Source organism: Alligator mississippiensis, chromosome 1, assembly GCF_030867095.1.
Source record: "Alligator mississippiensis isolate rAllMis1 chromosome 1, rAllMis1, whole genome shotgun sequence".
In the NCBI taxonomy this organism is placed as follows: domain Eukaryota; kingdom Metazoa; phylum Chordata; order Crocodylia; family Alligatoridae; genus Alligator; species Alligator mississippiensis.
In genome coordinates, this window is record NC_081824.1 from 50,376,266 (window position 1) to 50,394,518 (window position 18,253).

Genomic DNA, 18,253 nt, shown 5'->3' on the forward strand with positions numbered 1-18,253 from the left:
AGAGCAGAGCTGCACCCTGTAGACTAACAGCATCTGATGAAGTAAGCTGTTGCTTGCAAAAAAATGATGCCTCTGAATGAGTCCTAAAGGTGCCACTGCCCTGCCCTGCATAAATATTGTTAATGGATGCTGTTCCTGCAAGTTTAGATGGACTACATTAGCGTTTTGGGGGAGGTATTTTTTGGGGTGGCTACTTTCTGTTCGAGGTTTAATATTTTTTCCCCCCCGAGGGAAGATATAAAGATTAAAACAGCAGTAGCAGTAGTAGACAGGTACTAATATTTTCCTAGATCCATATCATACATTCTCTTCCATTATCACAGATCAAAGCCAAATAAAAACACCTTTCACCAAGTCATCACATTACCCCCAAGTCTGTACAAAATTTTATTTTACCTTGAATGTCAAGCATTTAAACAATCTTTTTAGTATGACAACAGTGAAACAGCACATTGGGGGGGAGGGGAAAGGGGAAAGCTCCATATAAAGCTCTGGTTAAGGACTCTGCATTAATTTAAAATTGGACTAAAATTGTAAATGGGACTTGTGCAATTGCTTTTTACTCAGAAAGCAAGCTATGGGTCTTGCCAGCAGTGCATACAATGAAAGTTAACATAAAAAATGTCTTGCTTAAAATGGAAGATAAAGCGGCGTAACAAACATGGCCATTAGTGAAAAGCATGAAGAACTTTCTTTTTATAAACCTGCTTCTTGCATTTGACAACTTCAGCTCTTATAAAGGACACCAAAGGAAATGAATTTTGATCTATGATTAAACTGAGCATATTAAAATTGTTAAACTTCATTGTACAAAACTGTGATTTTCATTTCAGGCCAACTGCAGCTACAAACCAAATAAAATCTATTTTTTAAAATAAGGCAATTCGTATATAAGTTAATCTACCCACACAGTCTGCATCACTCTGGAGTAAAACCCTGGCTGCAGCAGTGTCAATGGGAGTTCTTTTTCACCCTGATGCTTAGATAAAAGAATAGATTACGCAATGGTGAAATTACTTCCATAAGGAAGCCAGATACTTCTCTGAATTTTATAAAAAATAGGATTTTTTTTGTAATGGCAAACCTTGAGCTATGAAATATGTAATGTACATAAGCCAATGAGATTCACACACATATGAAGTAAAAGCCAGCCATATCCTTTGAAAATCAAATACTGCATCTGTAGGCTAATGTGAAATATTTCACAGTAATTTAAATATTTAGGTCCTGCTCCTGTTCCTAATGGAGTTTAAAAAAAAAAAAAGCTTTAGGAATGAACTTCAGTGGGAGCAGGAGCATGATAGGACACTCACAAACTAAATAGCAGATATGATTTACTTTATGCATGTTAAAATCATGTCTCTCTCAAAGACCTTGAGATTTAATTTATGCTAATTATTCAACAGCAATGGGAGATGCATTAAAATGGAATGTGTGATCTTCTAGAGCCTTATCCTAGATCCTTTATAAAATCAGAGGTACTTTTGTTCCTGTTTATGGGATTATTGCTAGTCATCTTCCTGAGACATGAAAAACTGTAGAAGACAAGCACCATACCTATTATTCTAACACATCACAAATTAATAGTTTGGCCCCTTTCTAAATGGATCTCTTCCTACAATTACACTAAAACATAATGATGGATCACAAATTCCAGGGGGTCCAGCTGGTCCTCGCATTCCAGGATTCCCACGATCTCCATCTTTACCAGGCTGCCCAGTCTCTCCAGGACGTCCCTCTTTACTAATACCAGGTGGACCTTCAGGACCTTAACGGTAAATGTACGATAAAGAAACCCATTACTCTAGAACATTAGGTATGGATACAAACTACACACTGGATCCCAAACCCTCAGAACTTTGAGGAAATATGTTACTGGGCTAAGAAAAATGTCATTTCCTAGGAAAAGGGTCTCCTTTAGTCAAGTGTATATTACAAAGAGTTAAAACATTGGTTAAAAATGACTATATTATCTGTGTTGCCTCCTCTACCGGAGTCAAGATATACAAAAAAGATTAATTCAGAACAGATTTAAAATCAAATACTCATATAATCTAGTTTTCTCTTGACATAAATCATAGTTCAGTGAAATCAATGAACAATTTTCTATGGACTCTGTTGGCCTCGTATCAGGCACTCTAATCTAGTCTTTTAATTTTATTTTTTTATTTTTTTTACAGAACAGGGATAGTTTCCAAAGCTGCTGGATGCTGCTGTACCCTCTGCTCTGCAGATGAGTATTTAAATCTATTTGTAGTTTCTCAATATTTCTAAAAATCAGGCCAATTGCAATTTCTATCTGTTTTCATTACAAGAGAGAACTTTGTTAACCACAGATCTCAGTCTATTTGGAAACAGGAATTTAAGTCACTGACTTTTATGAATAGCTACTTTACTTAATTCTAATACAAAATGAAAAAAATAAAAAGCGTGCAACCATATTACTTTGCTTTTTATCAACCATTGTATTGTTTAAGAACTAGTTGAGCTTCTTTGAATTATATTAATAATTCAGAAACTAATATTTTCAAATAATCAACATGAAATTAGATCTTGCTTTACCTGGAGGACCTGGGGGACCTTGTTCACCAGGAAGTCCAATTCCTGGGCCACCTTTTGCCCCATTTTTTCCTGGTAACCCTGTAGATTACCAAACAACATACATGCATGCTAAGAATTATTTTCATCTGAGAAGTCAAAGGGGTAAGTAATTGGGATTGCTTGCAAAATAATGTAACATATAACAAACATTTACTTGTACAGTGCTATCTAATGTAATTGCCTTAGTTAGCTGAAAGGAGACTGATAAACAATAAATGGTAAGAAATATACATGCTCGGCAAAGGGAATAGATGACAGATGGAAATGCTGAACAGGGCTGATACTGACGGGCTTTTCACTGGTGGAGTAAAAGGTCACATGAAAAAAAAAAATTGTTGACTTCAACATGATACCTATTTTGAATAGAATACATAAGAGACTTTTCAAAAGGCACATAAAAATTAAAGTCCCTTCCATCCAAAGAGAAATAAATTCTCTGTTCCATGACATAACATGATCAGTTTTTTCAGTGACTACCCATTTTTCACCATTTGCTGTGTAGTCAACGTGAATCAATATCAGAATCTTTTTCAGGAAATAAAAGTAGCTAAGTGCTGAAGACAAAACTTCAATATCTATGAAATGAACTTTGTTTTACATGCCACAGTCAAAATGTTGCAGGGAAGAAAGTATTTCTGAAGTATTCATTGAGCTACTGTTAGCATCTTGCTAGTTAGCTTGACACAGCCTTCTCAGAGACTCTAAATTCAGTAAAAATGTAGTACTGTATTTCCTGAATATAAGACAATCCTGAATGTAAGGTGACCCCCAGTAATTAGATTCTATGCATAGAAAAATTATAAATGTACTACAATTTTCCACGTATGATATCTAAGTATTGGAGGATCATCTTAAATTCTTTCACTCGACTGCAGAGGGTGGGAGGAGAGGTGATGAGAGGGACAGTAATGGGGCAGGCAGTGGGGGCCAGACACTGAGGGAGGTAGTAGTGGGGCATGTGGTAGGGCAGGTGGTGGGGAGTAGTATGAGGCAGGCATTGAGGGATGGTGGGGGAAAGGCAGTAGGAGGGGAGGTGGTAGGGGGCATGCAGTGTGGAGGTAGTAGGGCAGGCAGTGAAAGAGGTAGTGGGGCAGTTGCCCCTTGCTGCCTGCTCCTCCACTTACTCCCCCTTCCACCCACATCCCTCTCCCCTCCCCCACCCCCCCATCTTACCTTTGCTCTATGCCAGGAGACTCTGTCCCTGCTGCAGCCTGGGACACACAATATGGTTCCAGCCCAGCCCTGCAGCAAAGGCAGGGAGCCAGCATGGCTGCTAGAGGGCTGGGCTGGAGCCATGCTCCGTGTCCCAGGCTGCTGCAGAGAAGGATCCTGCTGACACAGAGCAAAAGTAAGGAGGAATGCAACGAAGTGGGGGGAGAAAGAGAAGCAGCATAGTTTGGGAGGAGAGTGGGGTCTGCCGGGAAGGAGTGGCAAGGCATGCAGAGGCAGCAGGGGGCCAGGAGGCAGCTGTGGCTGCGGCCCTGGCCCTGGGTTGGGGCCAGAGCCACAGCAGCTGCCAGTCCCCCCAACTTCACCTCCCTTCGCTGCCTAATACTCAATTGTAAGGCAAGGGTCTTTTCCCTACCATGCGAAATGGGGGTGGGGGGACCTCATCTTCTAATCAAGTAAATACAGTAATTGCTGAGAACAAAGGTAATAAATTATGGATGCTGCCACATACTTTGGCTTTATTCAAGCTTAGCTTTAAGCATGTGAATTATGATGGGCTACATAATAAAATTAATGATTTTGCGTAAACATTTTGCTGTACTATAGCTGATTATTATTGAAAGGATACAGAAACTTCAAAATACTGCAGAACAGTTGCACGTAAAAGCCTTTGAACATTATAACAACCAAATAAATCCAGATACATAGAAAAACTACACCAGTATTCACTAGAAATTAAATATAGAAAATTTAGGAGAGTATAGAGATGTTACAGGTTATAAAATTAGTGATGAGGGTAACAGGCACAAAACAAAGGATGAGCACAATAGAAACAGAAGCAGCCTAGGGGAAGGAAAAGAAAACAAAACAGACCAATTCAGCCCTGATGGAAATGAGTGTAAGTCTAACAGAATGCATTTAATCAAGGAGAAATTCTATTATTTTGTTGCCTTTGCCATAACAGCAACAAGGCAAGAGCTCTGGGGAAAAACAACACAAAGAAGTACAAGACTTGCTCTTAAAAACTGAATGGCAATGTGGGTCCTTTATATCTCCTCAAATGGTAATCTGTAACTTTTAATAAGCTATGAAATACATTGATCACTTCAGTCAACACTACTTAATGACAGGTCTGTTACTGTGTAACAGCAGGCAACAACAGTTTTCCAAGTCTCAGGTTGAACTCTGTGAGATACTGAAATCACACAGTACATAACTGTACTAATATAGTAAAAGCTGACATTTCCTTTGAATCTTCTGCAGCCTAAATATGGAGCTCAAAGATTTTTAAAATACTTGTTTTTGAGCTTAACCTCTCTTTTGTAGAGGTTTCACCTTTCCAAAATTACTCATTTTTCCCTGCAATTAAACACTGTATTTTGGCTCTCATGCACTCTCCCTGGTGAATGGCAATTTTCCCAGACTTTTCCAAGCCCAACAGCTCCAAATAATTAGAATATTAGAGGAAAGCATCAATCTACCACAGAGATACCTAAAAGTTCTCCTGGAAAACTGTTTGTATGAAAACTAAGAAACATTAATTATAAAGCAATGGTAGGGAATGACTTTGCATTTTCCACAAAGGCCACCAGCAATTGCATACTTGTAACATCTGGCAAAAAATGATTCATGATCCTGAGTAAAGAAGGACCCAGATTGTGAAGATTCTAATGATGGATCAGATTCTTTTTGTTGCATAGGACTCCTACAGATTAAGTTTATCTTTGCTTAAGTTTGAGATCTGATGAGAATGCTGGCTTTGCTGGCATGATTCCTGGTAATGATTTTCGTTGCTGAATTTACTGAATCTTGACTGATTGCTGAAATTATAAACTTTAAAAGTAGCAGATATCAAATGCATGTGTGTCAATTAAAGGAGAGCATAATAACCAGAAATAAGATGTAGAGTTACACTTTTGGAAGAACATGGGAGTACTGGTCAACCACCTTTTTGAGTGTCCTTTCCCCCATCTCCCTCTCTGCCTCCCCCTCCTCCCCCCCAAATATTAGGACAAACTATGATCTAAAATACACATCACTATTATGTTGACTTCAGGAAAGAAGGGCAAGGTGTGAGTTAGTGCAGAATTTTAGCTCATTGTAACCACTTTTATCCATCTTTATTAGAAGGCAATGATCACCATGGATGCAAAGTTTTTCATTAAGTAATAAATTAAAGTAAGTGGATGGAATGTTGTTTGAAAATATATATAAGATCACGAAAGGCAGACACTGCTTACACAGAGAAACAAAATATGGGAGATATCTATACAGTTACCTCTTGTTCCACGTGTACCAGGACGCCCAGGAATTCCTGAGAGACCTGGAACCCCATCATTTCCAGGCAAACCAGGAAAACCTCTAGGGCCTTCTGGACCTGTTGGTCCTGGTGGACCAGGGAGTCCGGGGGGAGCACTTTGAGTCTGACAATGGTTGCAGTTGTGTAGCCTTTCACTCTGAAGGATAGCAGGCAACTGGGCTAGGGGAATTCAAATGGAAAAGTTTAGACTGTTCTGAGAATTATACTGAGAAGATATCATTATCCAATACAAAAACAAGCAAAACTGCAAACTATATAAATAAGAGTTTCAGATAATTATCTATTAGTCACTAAAAGCAAACGTTATATCTTAATGTGGATGAGGCAGCAGATTTATGAATTCAGATTGATAAGGTCTGGAAATATTATGAAGTGTGGCATGAAAATATCTCAAAGGGAGGTATAGACAGTCCAGTGCCTTAGTAATATGAATTTTCCTTAGCTAGAGTTTATTTATAATTATAACAGCACCCAAATCACTTTAAATAATGATAAAATAAATGAAAAATATGCATAAGATTCTTTGGAACTTACTTCTCAATACATCTGTACAAACTTGGCGAATAAACTCTTCTGAAAATTCCCTTCCCTGAATGAATACAAAAGGGTTATAAGATACACTGAATATGTTTTTAAAATGTGCAAGAACAACAGATATCAGAGACCATACATACAGGTTTTCCATCTGATCCAGGTGGCCCTGGAAGTCCTCTGTCCCCTGGCTGTCCTCTTGGTCCAGGAGGTCCAACCAAACCATGAATGCCAGCCTCGCCTTTTTGTCCACTGAAGCCTCTAATGCCAGGGTCTCCTTTCTCACCTTTCTAAAAACAAAGGAAGCAAAAAAGATAACTAAATCCCTTCATAGGGTTCCACAAGCACAAGAATCTTCATTCATTGTGAGCTGATGGCAGGCCTTCACTGAGGTGCTATCATCAAATCAGAATAATCAAGATGTATGTGGATCAGCTAAATAGCAGACATTAATAGGTCTATGTCACCGAGATATAAATAATTCTTTGGACTTTGTAATTAATACATTTATTTGCAAAATGGCCATTTGAAATATAGTAATATTACAGATAACCAATTGTACATTTTTGTATGGGCCTAATTTTTAATCCAAGGCAGAGCCAGTTAAATACCCATTTAAAATATAATAAAAATATTAAACAATCACCTAAAATAATATTTTTCCTCCTCTTTTTCACTATATCATAGCTAGGCTAAATACAGAACTTTAAAAGCCTATTTTGGAAGGGTAGAAAATAAAAGGTTAAATTCTGACTCCACTGAAGTCAGTAACTAGAATGATGTCAGGATTTCACCCTTAGGCCCCCGTGCGTGAGTGGAATCACGGTGGGAGGTATGAGAAGGAGGGCCAGAAGTTCAGTTTGTGTTAGATTGTTATCCAGACCTCAGTTCATCTCAGAATGATTGATGATAATTAACCCATCTGCTAGGGTAAGGTTAAGCTAACACTAGAAAACATTTGGAAATAAGTGAATTTAATCAAAGCAATTATTCCTGTACACATGCGACTACCTACTGCACTAGTTATTTTGGATTGCTTTTCAAACTTGAAGCCAACAAATCTCAAGTGCACTGTAATTTGGTACATTTCCAGGTTTAAAATTAGTCTTGTATCTTTGTTCCCCTCCGAGTTTTTTCTTGCCATTTGTATATGGCTTCTGCATATTCTTATTGGTACCTATACAGATCTACTTCCAAATATACTAAATGAAGCAAGGCATTAGGCAGGATGTTGCTAAACAGTCCATTTCTTTGGACAAAGAAGGAAGGTTTAAGAGGTTCTTAGTCACACATCCTTTATAACGCTGTTCCAGGTTCTAAATTATAGCATCTATATTATATTGAACTAGCAAGCTTCCCTATAATGGAAATATAGGATTCCTGCAAGACTTTCTGGTTTAGCCCTGTATTTGAAAGATTGCAGAGGTATTGAATAAAAGAAGTGTAACAGGGTGATCTGGCCTTTAAGGAGGAACAGTCAGCCCTGTTAATAAAAGTCCACATGGGAGTAAACAGGGAGTGTCCCATTGGAATCCTTAAAAGTAAATAGAGGAGGAAGCAAGCTGTGAAAGTAACAGCTTGCTGCAAGGAAGGGGCCAGGTTGCTAAGCTGAAGCCAGAGCAAAAGGGACTCTCCTTCTAGTGTCCAGGACAGAGCAGAACTTTGTTTTGTCTATTTATTTATAAGACTGAACTTTGCTTTAGAGGTCCGGATGTAATGAATTCTAGCTCATGCTAAGCAATGCACTTACAGGTGGTAAAGAAAGCAAGCACACTCAGCCACCAGCAATAAAAAATGGATATAGAAGCCATGCAAAAAATGGCTGGCGGGGGTGTTCCAGCAGTTCCAGCTTCAACAGCACCTTTTTAGCAGAGATTGCAGGAGGAGCAGCAGCACTTCATGGTTCAGCTACTGGATCAGGGGAAGACCAGCACACAGTTGGGCACTACTACCCTAGCTCAAACAAGAGTGGGAATTCTCACAAAATGGGGCCAGATGATGATCCTGAGACCACCCACTCAAGAGGCCTTTCTAAAATCTTTTGAGTGGGTGACTGGAATGTACCAATGATGTCAGGATCAGTGGTCCACTAAGCAAGCCTCTTACCTGACAGGGAAAGTTTGGGCCACATACCAGGTCCTGGGAGCTGAGTTGACACAGATCTATGAAACCCTCAAGACCCCCATCTTAGACTGTCAAGGTTTTACCAAAGCGATACACCAGTGCCAGTTCCAGGAAGAACCATTTAACTCCAACTCCCAGCCCTTAACACTTGTCCATAGCTTCACTCTGCTTAAACCAAAGTCCTGCTTATCCAGAGAAATAATAGAGGTGATAAGGAGGACAAGACCAATTTTGCCAGTTATTGCCTGTAGGACACCAAGAGTGAATTTGAAGACACTGGTTAGGTGATATCAAAGAGATAGCTCACCTAGTCAAGAACGTCCTTGAAGCCAGATTAGAATATGGGAAATACCCTGCTGGTCCAAAGGGACAGGCCCAGCAATGCATGAACTCAGAATAGGAAGGGCCTCCTACAGCTAGAAGCCTGTGGGTGGAGGTCCTTCACCCAACCTGGGAATTCTGCCCCAATTCCCAAAGAGATAAGGGTGGACTTAACAGTACCAGGCTACTGATTTGAAAGTAGAAATGGGATATAGTGACAAAATGAAAGAATGGGGAGCTTTCAGTCTGCTTTATGGGTAGAAAACTGGACATTGGTGCAGGAATTGCCCACAGATGGACTACAACTACATGGACACCAGGATCTCTGATAGAGGCCCCAGAACAGAGAGGCTATGTGGTCCCAGTGAAAAATAAAGAATACCCATGTTCTAGGCCTAACAGATTCAGGCTGTAGACAGACATGTATTGATTCCCCCTTAACAAGATGCCAATTCAAAGCCGATGTGTTGTTCACCTGGGACTGCACTCTATTCCTCATACTTCTGCCATTGACCAGGATCTGCACATACCAAGATGGACTTCTCCCAGAAAGGAGCGGGACTAGGTGTACAAAATGGATTCTAGGCTCCAGTTTTGGTGGTCAGTAGGGAAGCAGGCTGGTACGGGCGAGGAGAGATATGTTTATCCATCTAAGAAGGAACAGTCAGCCCTCTTTAAAAAGCCCAAATGTAGGGCATTTAAAGCCCAGGAACCTCCTCCTTTTGCTCAAAACAAAAAAACAAAAAAACAAAAAAAAGGAAAGTGAACTGGAAAAGGAACAGCTTGCTGCAAAGAGGGATCAGGTTGATGTGCTGGGGCCGGAGCATAAGCAGCTCCCCTGCCACTGTCCAGGACAGGGAAGAATTTTTGTTTCATGTAATTGGCTCTTTGTTTAAAAGACTGAACTTTATTTTACAGAGCAGGGGAGAAACTCCTAAGGAAATAGATTCCCCAAACAGTGGGCTAAGCAACCCGCTTACAACAAGATATCCTTCCAAAACCTACAGGGTGTTAATCCACTGCTTTATCATTTACAATACTGTGCCATGCTTCTCTTTCCACAATTGGCCAGCTCCATACTGTTCTGTAAGGAGGGATGGTGAACAGGATCATGACTATACTGTCTTTAGGTGGTTGACATCCTAACATTATGGGACTATACCCAATCCCTGTCACAAATGTAAAAAGAAAGATGACTCCTGGAACTCCATTTCTAGAATCAGTTGCTATCTGGTCCTAACAAATTGTCCATCTAGGAGGCACTAGAGATCAGCTAAAGTTATTTAGCTTACATGTCTCTATAAATGGTAAGCTAGTGGATATTACATCTCATTACATATATTATTTGTTGGTTTCACCCTGAAAACCAATTGTGTAAAACTGGTGCCATTTTACTCAACAGGCTGGCTCCCTGTACATATTGAAAATTAAGCTTATTCCAGCTCTTTGCTTCTGTTAGCCTAGGGATAGCAATTGGAGCCTAGGATAGGTGTGAGACTACGGTGAGAAAAGGGAGTTTCCCCTTTAAGAGAGAAAACAGGTTAGGCCACACCCTTTCAGCTATATAAGCCTGTGGCTGGCTAAGTCTGTAGAGCAGCCTGGAGGATGACCCTCAGGATGGTGTGGAGTCCACAGCCAAATCCACAGGAGGGAGAAGCCCAATAGAGAACCTGTGAAGCTTCACAGAGGGAATCATCCCTGGGAGGGAATACAAAAGGACAGCAGGCTGTGAGCTGAGAACTGTGAGCAGGGGGACAAGGCTACCCGGGGCTGGTCTGAGGCCTCCACCCAGACTGAGCCCATGGGGGAGCTGATGTCCCCCTACCTCCTGGCCTGTGGGGGATCCCCAGCAGGGCCAGGGGGGGCAGAGATTGGGGGCCCCCACACCTGTCTGGCAGGTGCCCGTCTTAAGGCTCTGGAGGCGCAGGTGAGGGAGCTCCGGGAGGAGGTTAGCAGGCTGAGGGGGATCAGGGAGGTGGAGGATGAAATTGACAGTTATTTCCTTTCCCTGCAGGCCCAGGCACCGAAGGAAGCAGCAGCCCGGGGAGTGCCCTCCACAGCAGAGTGGCAGACGGTCACAGCCAGGACCGGAGCAGCTCGCAGAGAACCGGTACCAGCTTCTCCAGTCCGACTGGTGAACAGGTACGAGGCCCTGGCAACCCTGCAGGAGATGGAAGGGGAGGAGGAAACCCTTGGGCAGGAAGAAACGCCACGTTCGTCACACTCCGAACAGGTCAAGAGATCCACGAGGACCCAGAGGAGGAGGCGACGAGTGCTCGTCATAGGCAACTCCATCCTGAGAGGTACGGAAGGGCCCATCTGTCGCCAGGACCCCTCAGCACGAGAGGTATGCTGCCTCCCTGGAGCAAAGATTCGGGATGTGACGGAGGTAATCCAGGCCAGGATCAAGCCCACCGATTATTACCCCATGGTCCTAGTCCATGTGGGTACTAATGATGCGGCCAGGAGAACCCCCGATCACCTGATGGCAGACTACAGTGCTCTGGGCGGCGTGCTGAAGGAGTTCGGTGCACAGGTGGTATTCTCTTCCATCCTACCAGTGACCGGACGAGGAAGACAGCAGGAGAACTGCATCCGAGAAACCAACTGGCGGCTTCGGCAGTAGTGTCTCGAGGCAGGCTTCGGCTTCCTGGACAATGACCCGCACATCACGACGAGGGACATGCTCAGCTGGGATGGGCTTCACCTGTCCCTCAAAGGTAAGCGTGTGTTTTCTTCTAGGTTGGCGGATCTCCTCCGGCGGGCTTTAAACTAGGCTCGTCGGGGGGAGGGGAGTACGAGGGCAGGGGAAGCTGTGGACCACCAAACCATGTGGCACCCACAAGGACAGACCAGCCTGAAGAAAGAGAGCATTGGAAACCTGAAAGCCATGGGGAGACCAGCACTAAAGAACAGGTAAGAAACAAGAAGGTAAGAAACAATGGGCCCCTTGGGACTCGGAGCAGGGGGGCAGCAAAGGCACCAGTCTCAGGGCTCAAGTGCCTATATACTAATGCTAGGAGCATGGGAAACAAGCAGGATGAACTAGCGCTCCTGCTTGCACTAAACACCTATGACTTAGTGGGGCTAACAGAAACCTGGTGGGATTCATCCCACAACTGGACGGTACATATTGAGGGCTATAGATTGTACAGAAAGGACAGGTCGGGGAAGAAAGGGGGGGGGGTTGCACTTTATGTCAGTGAGCAATATACATCAACCCTCATCAAGACAGAATCCAAGGTTGAGGAAGTAGAAGGATTGTGGGTTAGGCTACATGGGGGGCAAGGAGAAAGGGATTTGGTGGTAGGGGTCTGCTACAGACCCCCACACCAAAGGGAAGAAATAGATGCGGGGCTCCTGAGGCAACTCTCGGAGACCATAAAAGCTAAAGAGGCGGTAGTCATGGGGGACCTAAACTACCCAGACATCTGCTGGGAGACGCAGACAGCAAAGTCCCACCGCTCACGCAGGTTTCTAACCTGTGTACAGGACCTCCACCTGACACAGGAGGTACATGGTCCCACTAGGGGGAATGCCATACTGGATCTGGTATTGGCAACAGGGGATGACATGGTAGGGGACCTCCAGATCGGTAGCCATTTGGGAGACAGTGATCAACTAATAATAGAGTTCAACATAAGACGGCAAGTGGGTAAGGTAACTAGTAGGGTAAAAGTGCTAGACTTTAGGAAAGCTGATCTCAATGAACTCAGGCGATTAGTCAAGGACACACTGCAGAGTAGGTGTTTTGAAGGGATGGGAGCCCAAGAAGGGTGGCTGTGCCTTAAGGAAACGATCCTTCGGGCACAAAGCAAGACGATCCCCGAGCGAGGCAAAAGAGGAAAAGGGGCCAGGAGGCTTCCCTGGCTGACCAGAGAAATCCAGGGCAGCCTAAGGGCCAAAAGGGGAGTACATAAAAAGTGGAAACAAGGTGAGATCACTAAAGATGAATATACCTCCTCTGCTCGTGCTTGTAGGGAGGCAGTTAGACGGGCCAAAGCTACCATGGAGCTGAGGATGGCAACCCAAGTAAAAGACAACAAGAAATTGTTTTTTAGATATATTGGGAGTAAAAGAAAGGCCCAGGGAGGAATAGGACCACTGCTAAATGGGCAGAAACAATTGGTGACAGATAGGGGGGACAAGGCTGAACTCCTCAACGAGTTCTTTGCCTCAGTGTTCCTAAGTGAGGGGCACGACAAGTCTCTCACTGGGGTTGTAGAGAGGCAGCAGCAAGGCGCCAGACTTCCATACATAGATCCTGAGGTGGTGCAGAGTCACTTGGAAGAACTGGATGCCTTTAAGTCGGCAGGCCCAGATGAGCTCCATCCGAGGGTGCTGAAGGCACTGGCCGACATCATTGCAGAGCCACTGGCAGGAATATTCGAACGCTCGTGGCGCACGGCCCAAGTCCCGGAGGACTGAAAAAGGGCTAACGCGGTCCCCATTTTCAAAAAGGGGAGGAAGGAGGACCCGGGCAACTATAGGCCAGTCAGTCTCACCTCCATCCTTGGTAAAGTCTTTGAAAAAATTATCAAGGCTCACATTTGTGAGAGCCCAGCAGGGCAAATTATGCTGAGGGGAAACCAGCACGGGTTTGTGGCGGGCAGATCGTGCCTGACCAATCTAGTCTCTTTCTATGACCAGGTTACGAAACGCCTGGACACAGGAGGAGGGGTGGATGTCGTATACTTAGACTTCAGGAAGGCCTTCGATACGGTATCCCACCCCATACTGGTGAACAAGTTAAGAGGCTGTGACGTGGATGACTACACAGTCTGGTGGGTGGCAAATTGGCTAGAGGGCCGCACCCAGAGAGTCGTGGTGGATGGGTCAGTCTCGACCTGGAAGGGTGTGGGCAGTGGGGTCCCGCAGGGCTCGGTCCTTGGACCGATACTCTTTAACGTCTTCATCAGTGACTTGGACGAGGGAGTCAAATGTACTCTGTCCAAGTTTGCAGATGACACAAAGCTATGGGGAGAAGTGGACACGCCGAAGGGCAGGGAACAGCTGCAGGCAGACCTGGATAGGTTGCACAAGTGGGCAGAAAATAACAGGATGCAGTTCAACAAGGAGAAATGCAAAGTGCTGCACCTAGGGAGGAAAAATGTCCAGCACACCTACAGCCTAGGGAATGACCTGCTGGGTGGCACAGAGGTGGAAAGGGATCTTGGTGTCCTAGTGGACTCCAAGATGAACATGAGTCGGCAGTGTGACGAAGCCATCAAAAAAGCCAATGGCACTTTATCATGCATCAGCAGATGCATGACGAATAGGTCCAAGGAGGTGATACTTCCCCTGTATCGGGCGCTGGTCAGACCGCAGTTGGAGTACTGCATGCAATTCTGGGCGCCGCACTTCAAGAAGGATGCAGATAACCTGGAGAGGGTACAGAGAAGGGCAACTCGTATGGTCAAGGGCCTGCAGACCAAGCCCTACGAGGAGAGACTAGAGAAACTGGACCTTTTCAGCCTCCGCAAGAGAAGGCTGAGAGGCGACCTTGTGTCTGCCTATAAGTTCATCACGGGGGCACAGAAGGGAATTGGTGAGTATTTATTCACCAAGGCGCCCCCGGGGGTTACAAGAAACAATGGCCACAAGCTAGCAGAGAGCAGATTTAGATTGGACATTAGGAAGAACTTCTTCACAGTTCGAGTGGCCAAGGTCTGGAACGGGCTCCCAAGGGAGGTGGTGCTCTCCCCTACCCTGGGGGTCTTCAAGAGGAGGTTAGATGAGTATCTAGCTGGGGTCATCTAGACCCAACACTCTTTCCTGCTTATGCAGGGGGTCGGACTCGATGATCTATTTAGGTCCCTTCCGACCCTAACATCTATGAATCTATGAAACTCTTGCCATTGGGGTAGAAGAAGCTGCAAGCTGGAGAATGTTACTGTTGTGGTCGAGGGACTCTGCACATGAGAACTACTGTTGTGGTGAACCGGGGATGCCATAACCCGAGGACTGTTTAGGAGTGTGGCCTGGGTGCCATGCGGCATAAAGACTCCTTCTCTGGCCTGATGATGAGGGAAATAAAATGAGGCACCTGAGTGTCTGCCTTCCAAGAGAGGACCTATACTTAGTAGGACAGCACAGATGTGGCAGGCAAGAAACCCAAATTTACAGATTGTTTGGAATTAGATTGGCAGATCAGCTGCCCAGTGGGGCAGCCAAATAAAGGACCTGCCAGTGAAGCTGGCACACCCTCAAAACCAAAGCAGCAAGGACACAGAGTTCTTTGGGTACCATTTTTCCTATGCAACTTTGGCAAAGAATTGTTAACTAAAAATACTGAATCAGAGGTACCATGCTTGGCTCAGAATACATAAAAGGTCAGCTAAATCTCTGAGATGAAGATTGTGGTCAACAAATCCCTATTCTGGAATAGTGGAACTCTCAACAGAAAGGGTAAAGCTCATCTGTGCAGGGAAAGGAGATTTTTAGGGACTAGTCTGACACTGTAGAATTAACTTTTAGAAAAACCAAAGACTTTCACAAGTTTTATCACATTTTCATCTAAGTGCAAGGTATAGTTCTTTGATATGACCTACTTCCATGAAAGTATGTAGAAATGTATTCTAAAAAATAATACTGTAACTAAACCAGAAACTCCAGAACACCCCTTAAGTCAGCTGCAACAGAACAAGCAATGCATGACAGACATTACTTGTATAACTGAGGGTGCTCAACCACCTGGGTGACAGCGATCATCGCCTGCTGGAATTCACCATCCAGCACAAGGTGGCAAAGGCCTGCAGCAAGGCAGAAGCCCTGGACTTCAGGAGGGTGGATTTCAATGAGGCAAGGAGAATAGTCGGGGAGGCACTGAGGTCCCGGAAGGGAGGGGAGGGGAGTCAGGTGTCCAGGAAGAGTGGTCGTTCCTTAAGGAGACGATCCTCCAAGCCCAAAGGGAGGTAATCCCAACAAGGATCAAAGGGGGCAAGAGGGCGCAAAAGCCCCTATGGCTCACCAAAAGCATATGGGAATGTCTCCTAGCTAAAAAGGAGGCATACACCCAATTGAAGGGAGGGGCCATCACCAGGGAGGACTATACCTCGGAGCGGAGTGGGTGAAAGGTTTATCGATGGCTACCTTTCACTGAAGGAAAAAGGAGAAGAGGTATCGGAAGTATGGGAGGCACATCTGCACCCCGAGGCATTTGGGTGTGTGATAGGCAGCAAGAGAGTCCAGTTCAGGCCCTGGGAGAGAGGGAACACCGCACCCCTCGCCAGATGGGAATCGGGCGACGTGAACCTGGCTCTCAGCCAGGAGTTCACTCGCTGTGTGCAGCTCGCACGGGAGGGTGAAGAGCCGACGACGGCTGACCAGTTTAGCCCCCCGCTGGCACTCGGGTTGAGAGGCCATACAAGTGTAGCCCCGAGGGATAAAAGAGAGAGAGTATTGGATGTGTTGCTCCGCGCTGTGACAACTTTGTTGCGGAGGAATGCAGACCTAGAAGCCTGACTGCTCGTAGCCATTCCGGCAGCACGAGAAGCAGCAGAGGAGAGAGGCCCCGAGTCGCCGCCACTCCAAGATGGCACCGAGGAAGGAGCGAGCTGCCTGGAACCGGAAGAGAAGGGAGGAGCTTCAGGAGAATCGGCGGGAACCCGTCTGGCGACCCCGCCCACCGACGCAACGTCACTTCCGGCAGTCCCGCCTCCTTTCCACGGGGAGGGGGCAGTGAGCGGAGAACATCCGTCCCTCTCCACAGATGCAGTGGCAGCTTCGACAACGGCTACGTGTTCTGCAGCAATAGGCAGCTGAGTGTGGGAGACAATCCACACTACTCATCACACTAGAACCTGGACTGAGCTACAGGAACTGTGTAAAGAGTCGAAGATTAAGCCCGATGAGACCTTGGCTGTATGGTTAGGACGTCTGGTCGTGGAGTTTGGATCCGACGTGCTTGATCTAGAAGAGGCTAGTTTCTTCACTCGACAAGCCTCGTGGAGTGGAGGACACGCCACCAATATAGAGTGGCTAACGTATAACACTCACTGGCCTGTTCCGCTCCCAGCACTCATCGTGGGTCAAGTGGATCACAAGCCCCATGTCTGGCACGAGGGTCGTCCAGCGAGGATCAGTGCAGAGCAGATCCTACTGGCGGTGATAGGAAGCTCGTACGGTTCCTGGAACCCCAGGGAGCACGCGCTGGGTTTGACGCCGACCCAGCAGCAGAGACCGTGGCCGCATCACCACCTACGAAACCCTGGAACTGTTCCAGTAACTTTTGACAGCATAGAGGCTTGTGCTGAGGTGTATGGAGGGAGGAACGATGTGTGTTGATCCACCGTCCTTCGAGCCCTCCTCAACCCATTAGCCGGCCAACCGGCCTGCAGCCTTTTGCGACAGCTTCCGTGAGTCCAAGCACTCATGAAGTCAGACACAGGGACTTCGAATGACCCAGAGTGAGTGTGGCAACTGCCACAGAGGATGAAAGAGGAGAGGATTATGTTTGGTTTCCTGTTGCACCACTCCAGACTCACGAAGCGACAGCTGCGGATCCTGGGAGACAGTCAATGGCAGTTGGCCCATGAGTTGGGTTTCCAGTGTCCGAAGAATCTAGACGGCGACTCTGGAGCATCTTCATCGTGCTAGGACAAGACAACGCAGTGTCCGTGTGTGGATCGTCATTCACGGCGGTGCATTTGGGGGCGTGCAAGAGCTATCCAGAGCTGAGTCAAGTTCAAGCACCTGTGTCACATGCTTGAAGGAGAGTGGGGAACCAAGAGAAGAGATCTGATTACCTCTCCAAATGGATAGTGTTATATAAGTTGATTAACAGTGTCTAAGAATTCTTTTTTCTACAGTGTTTACCCGAGGTTCGAAATACGTGTCAGAAGCGGATCCAGAGAGAGAGAAAGAGAGACGCAGAGGTCGTCTGACGCATGACTCTGCCATGACACCTATTGAACTCCTCGTGATTGAACTTTTTGTGACCAATATATTGATGTGTGTGTGTGTGTATGTGTGTTGGTTACTATTTGGTTCAATCCGTAGAGGACGAACTACTGTCGTTATATACTTTTGTACGTAGTCGGTTATCTTTAAGAAGGAGCGATAACTTGGATGACGTGCACGTGCTTCAAGTCCCAGCTGTGTCTTCGGCAAGGGAGCATGTCAGAGCTGATTTGGATCAGTGCCTCGACACAGTGGAACTTTCTAGCACAAGGCACGGTAAGGCAG

At 45.3% G+C, this 18,253-nt stretch overlaps 1 protein-coding gene across 1 annotated transcript in view; it reads right to left on the bottom strand.

The window, feature by feature from the left end:
* Positions 1–358: 358 nt before the first annotated feature.
* Positions 359–18,253, bottom strand: part of COL21A1 (collagen type XXI alpha 1 chain) — a 236,612-nt gene continuing 218,717 nt past the window's right edge. The window contains exons 26-30 of the mRNA XM_019496944.2: positions 6,766–6,912; positions 6,626–6,680; positions 6,050–6,250; positions 2,563–2,640; positions 359–1,768 (exon numbers count right to left, since the gene is read on the bottom strand). Coding sequence (XP_019352489.1) covers positions 1,581–1,768; positions 2,563–2,640; positions 6,050–6,250; positions 6,626–6,680; positions 6,766–6,912 — 669 coding nt within the window. The 3' untranslated portion in view covers positions 359–1,580. The remainder of the gene's footprint in view (positions 1,769–2,562; positions 2,641–6,049; positions 6,251–6,625; positions 6,681–6,765; positions 6,913–18,253) is intronic.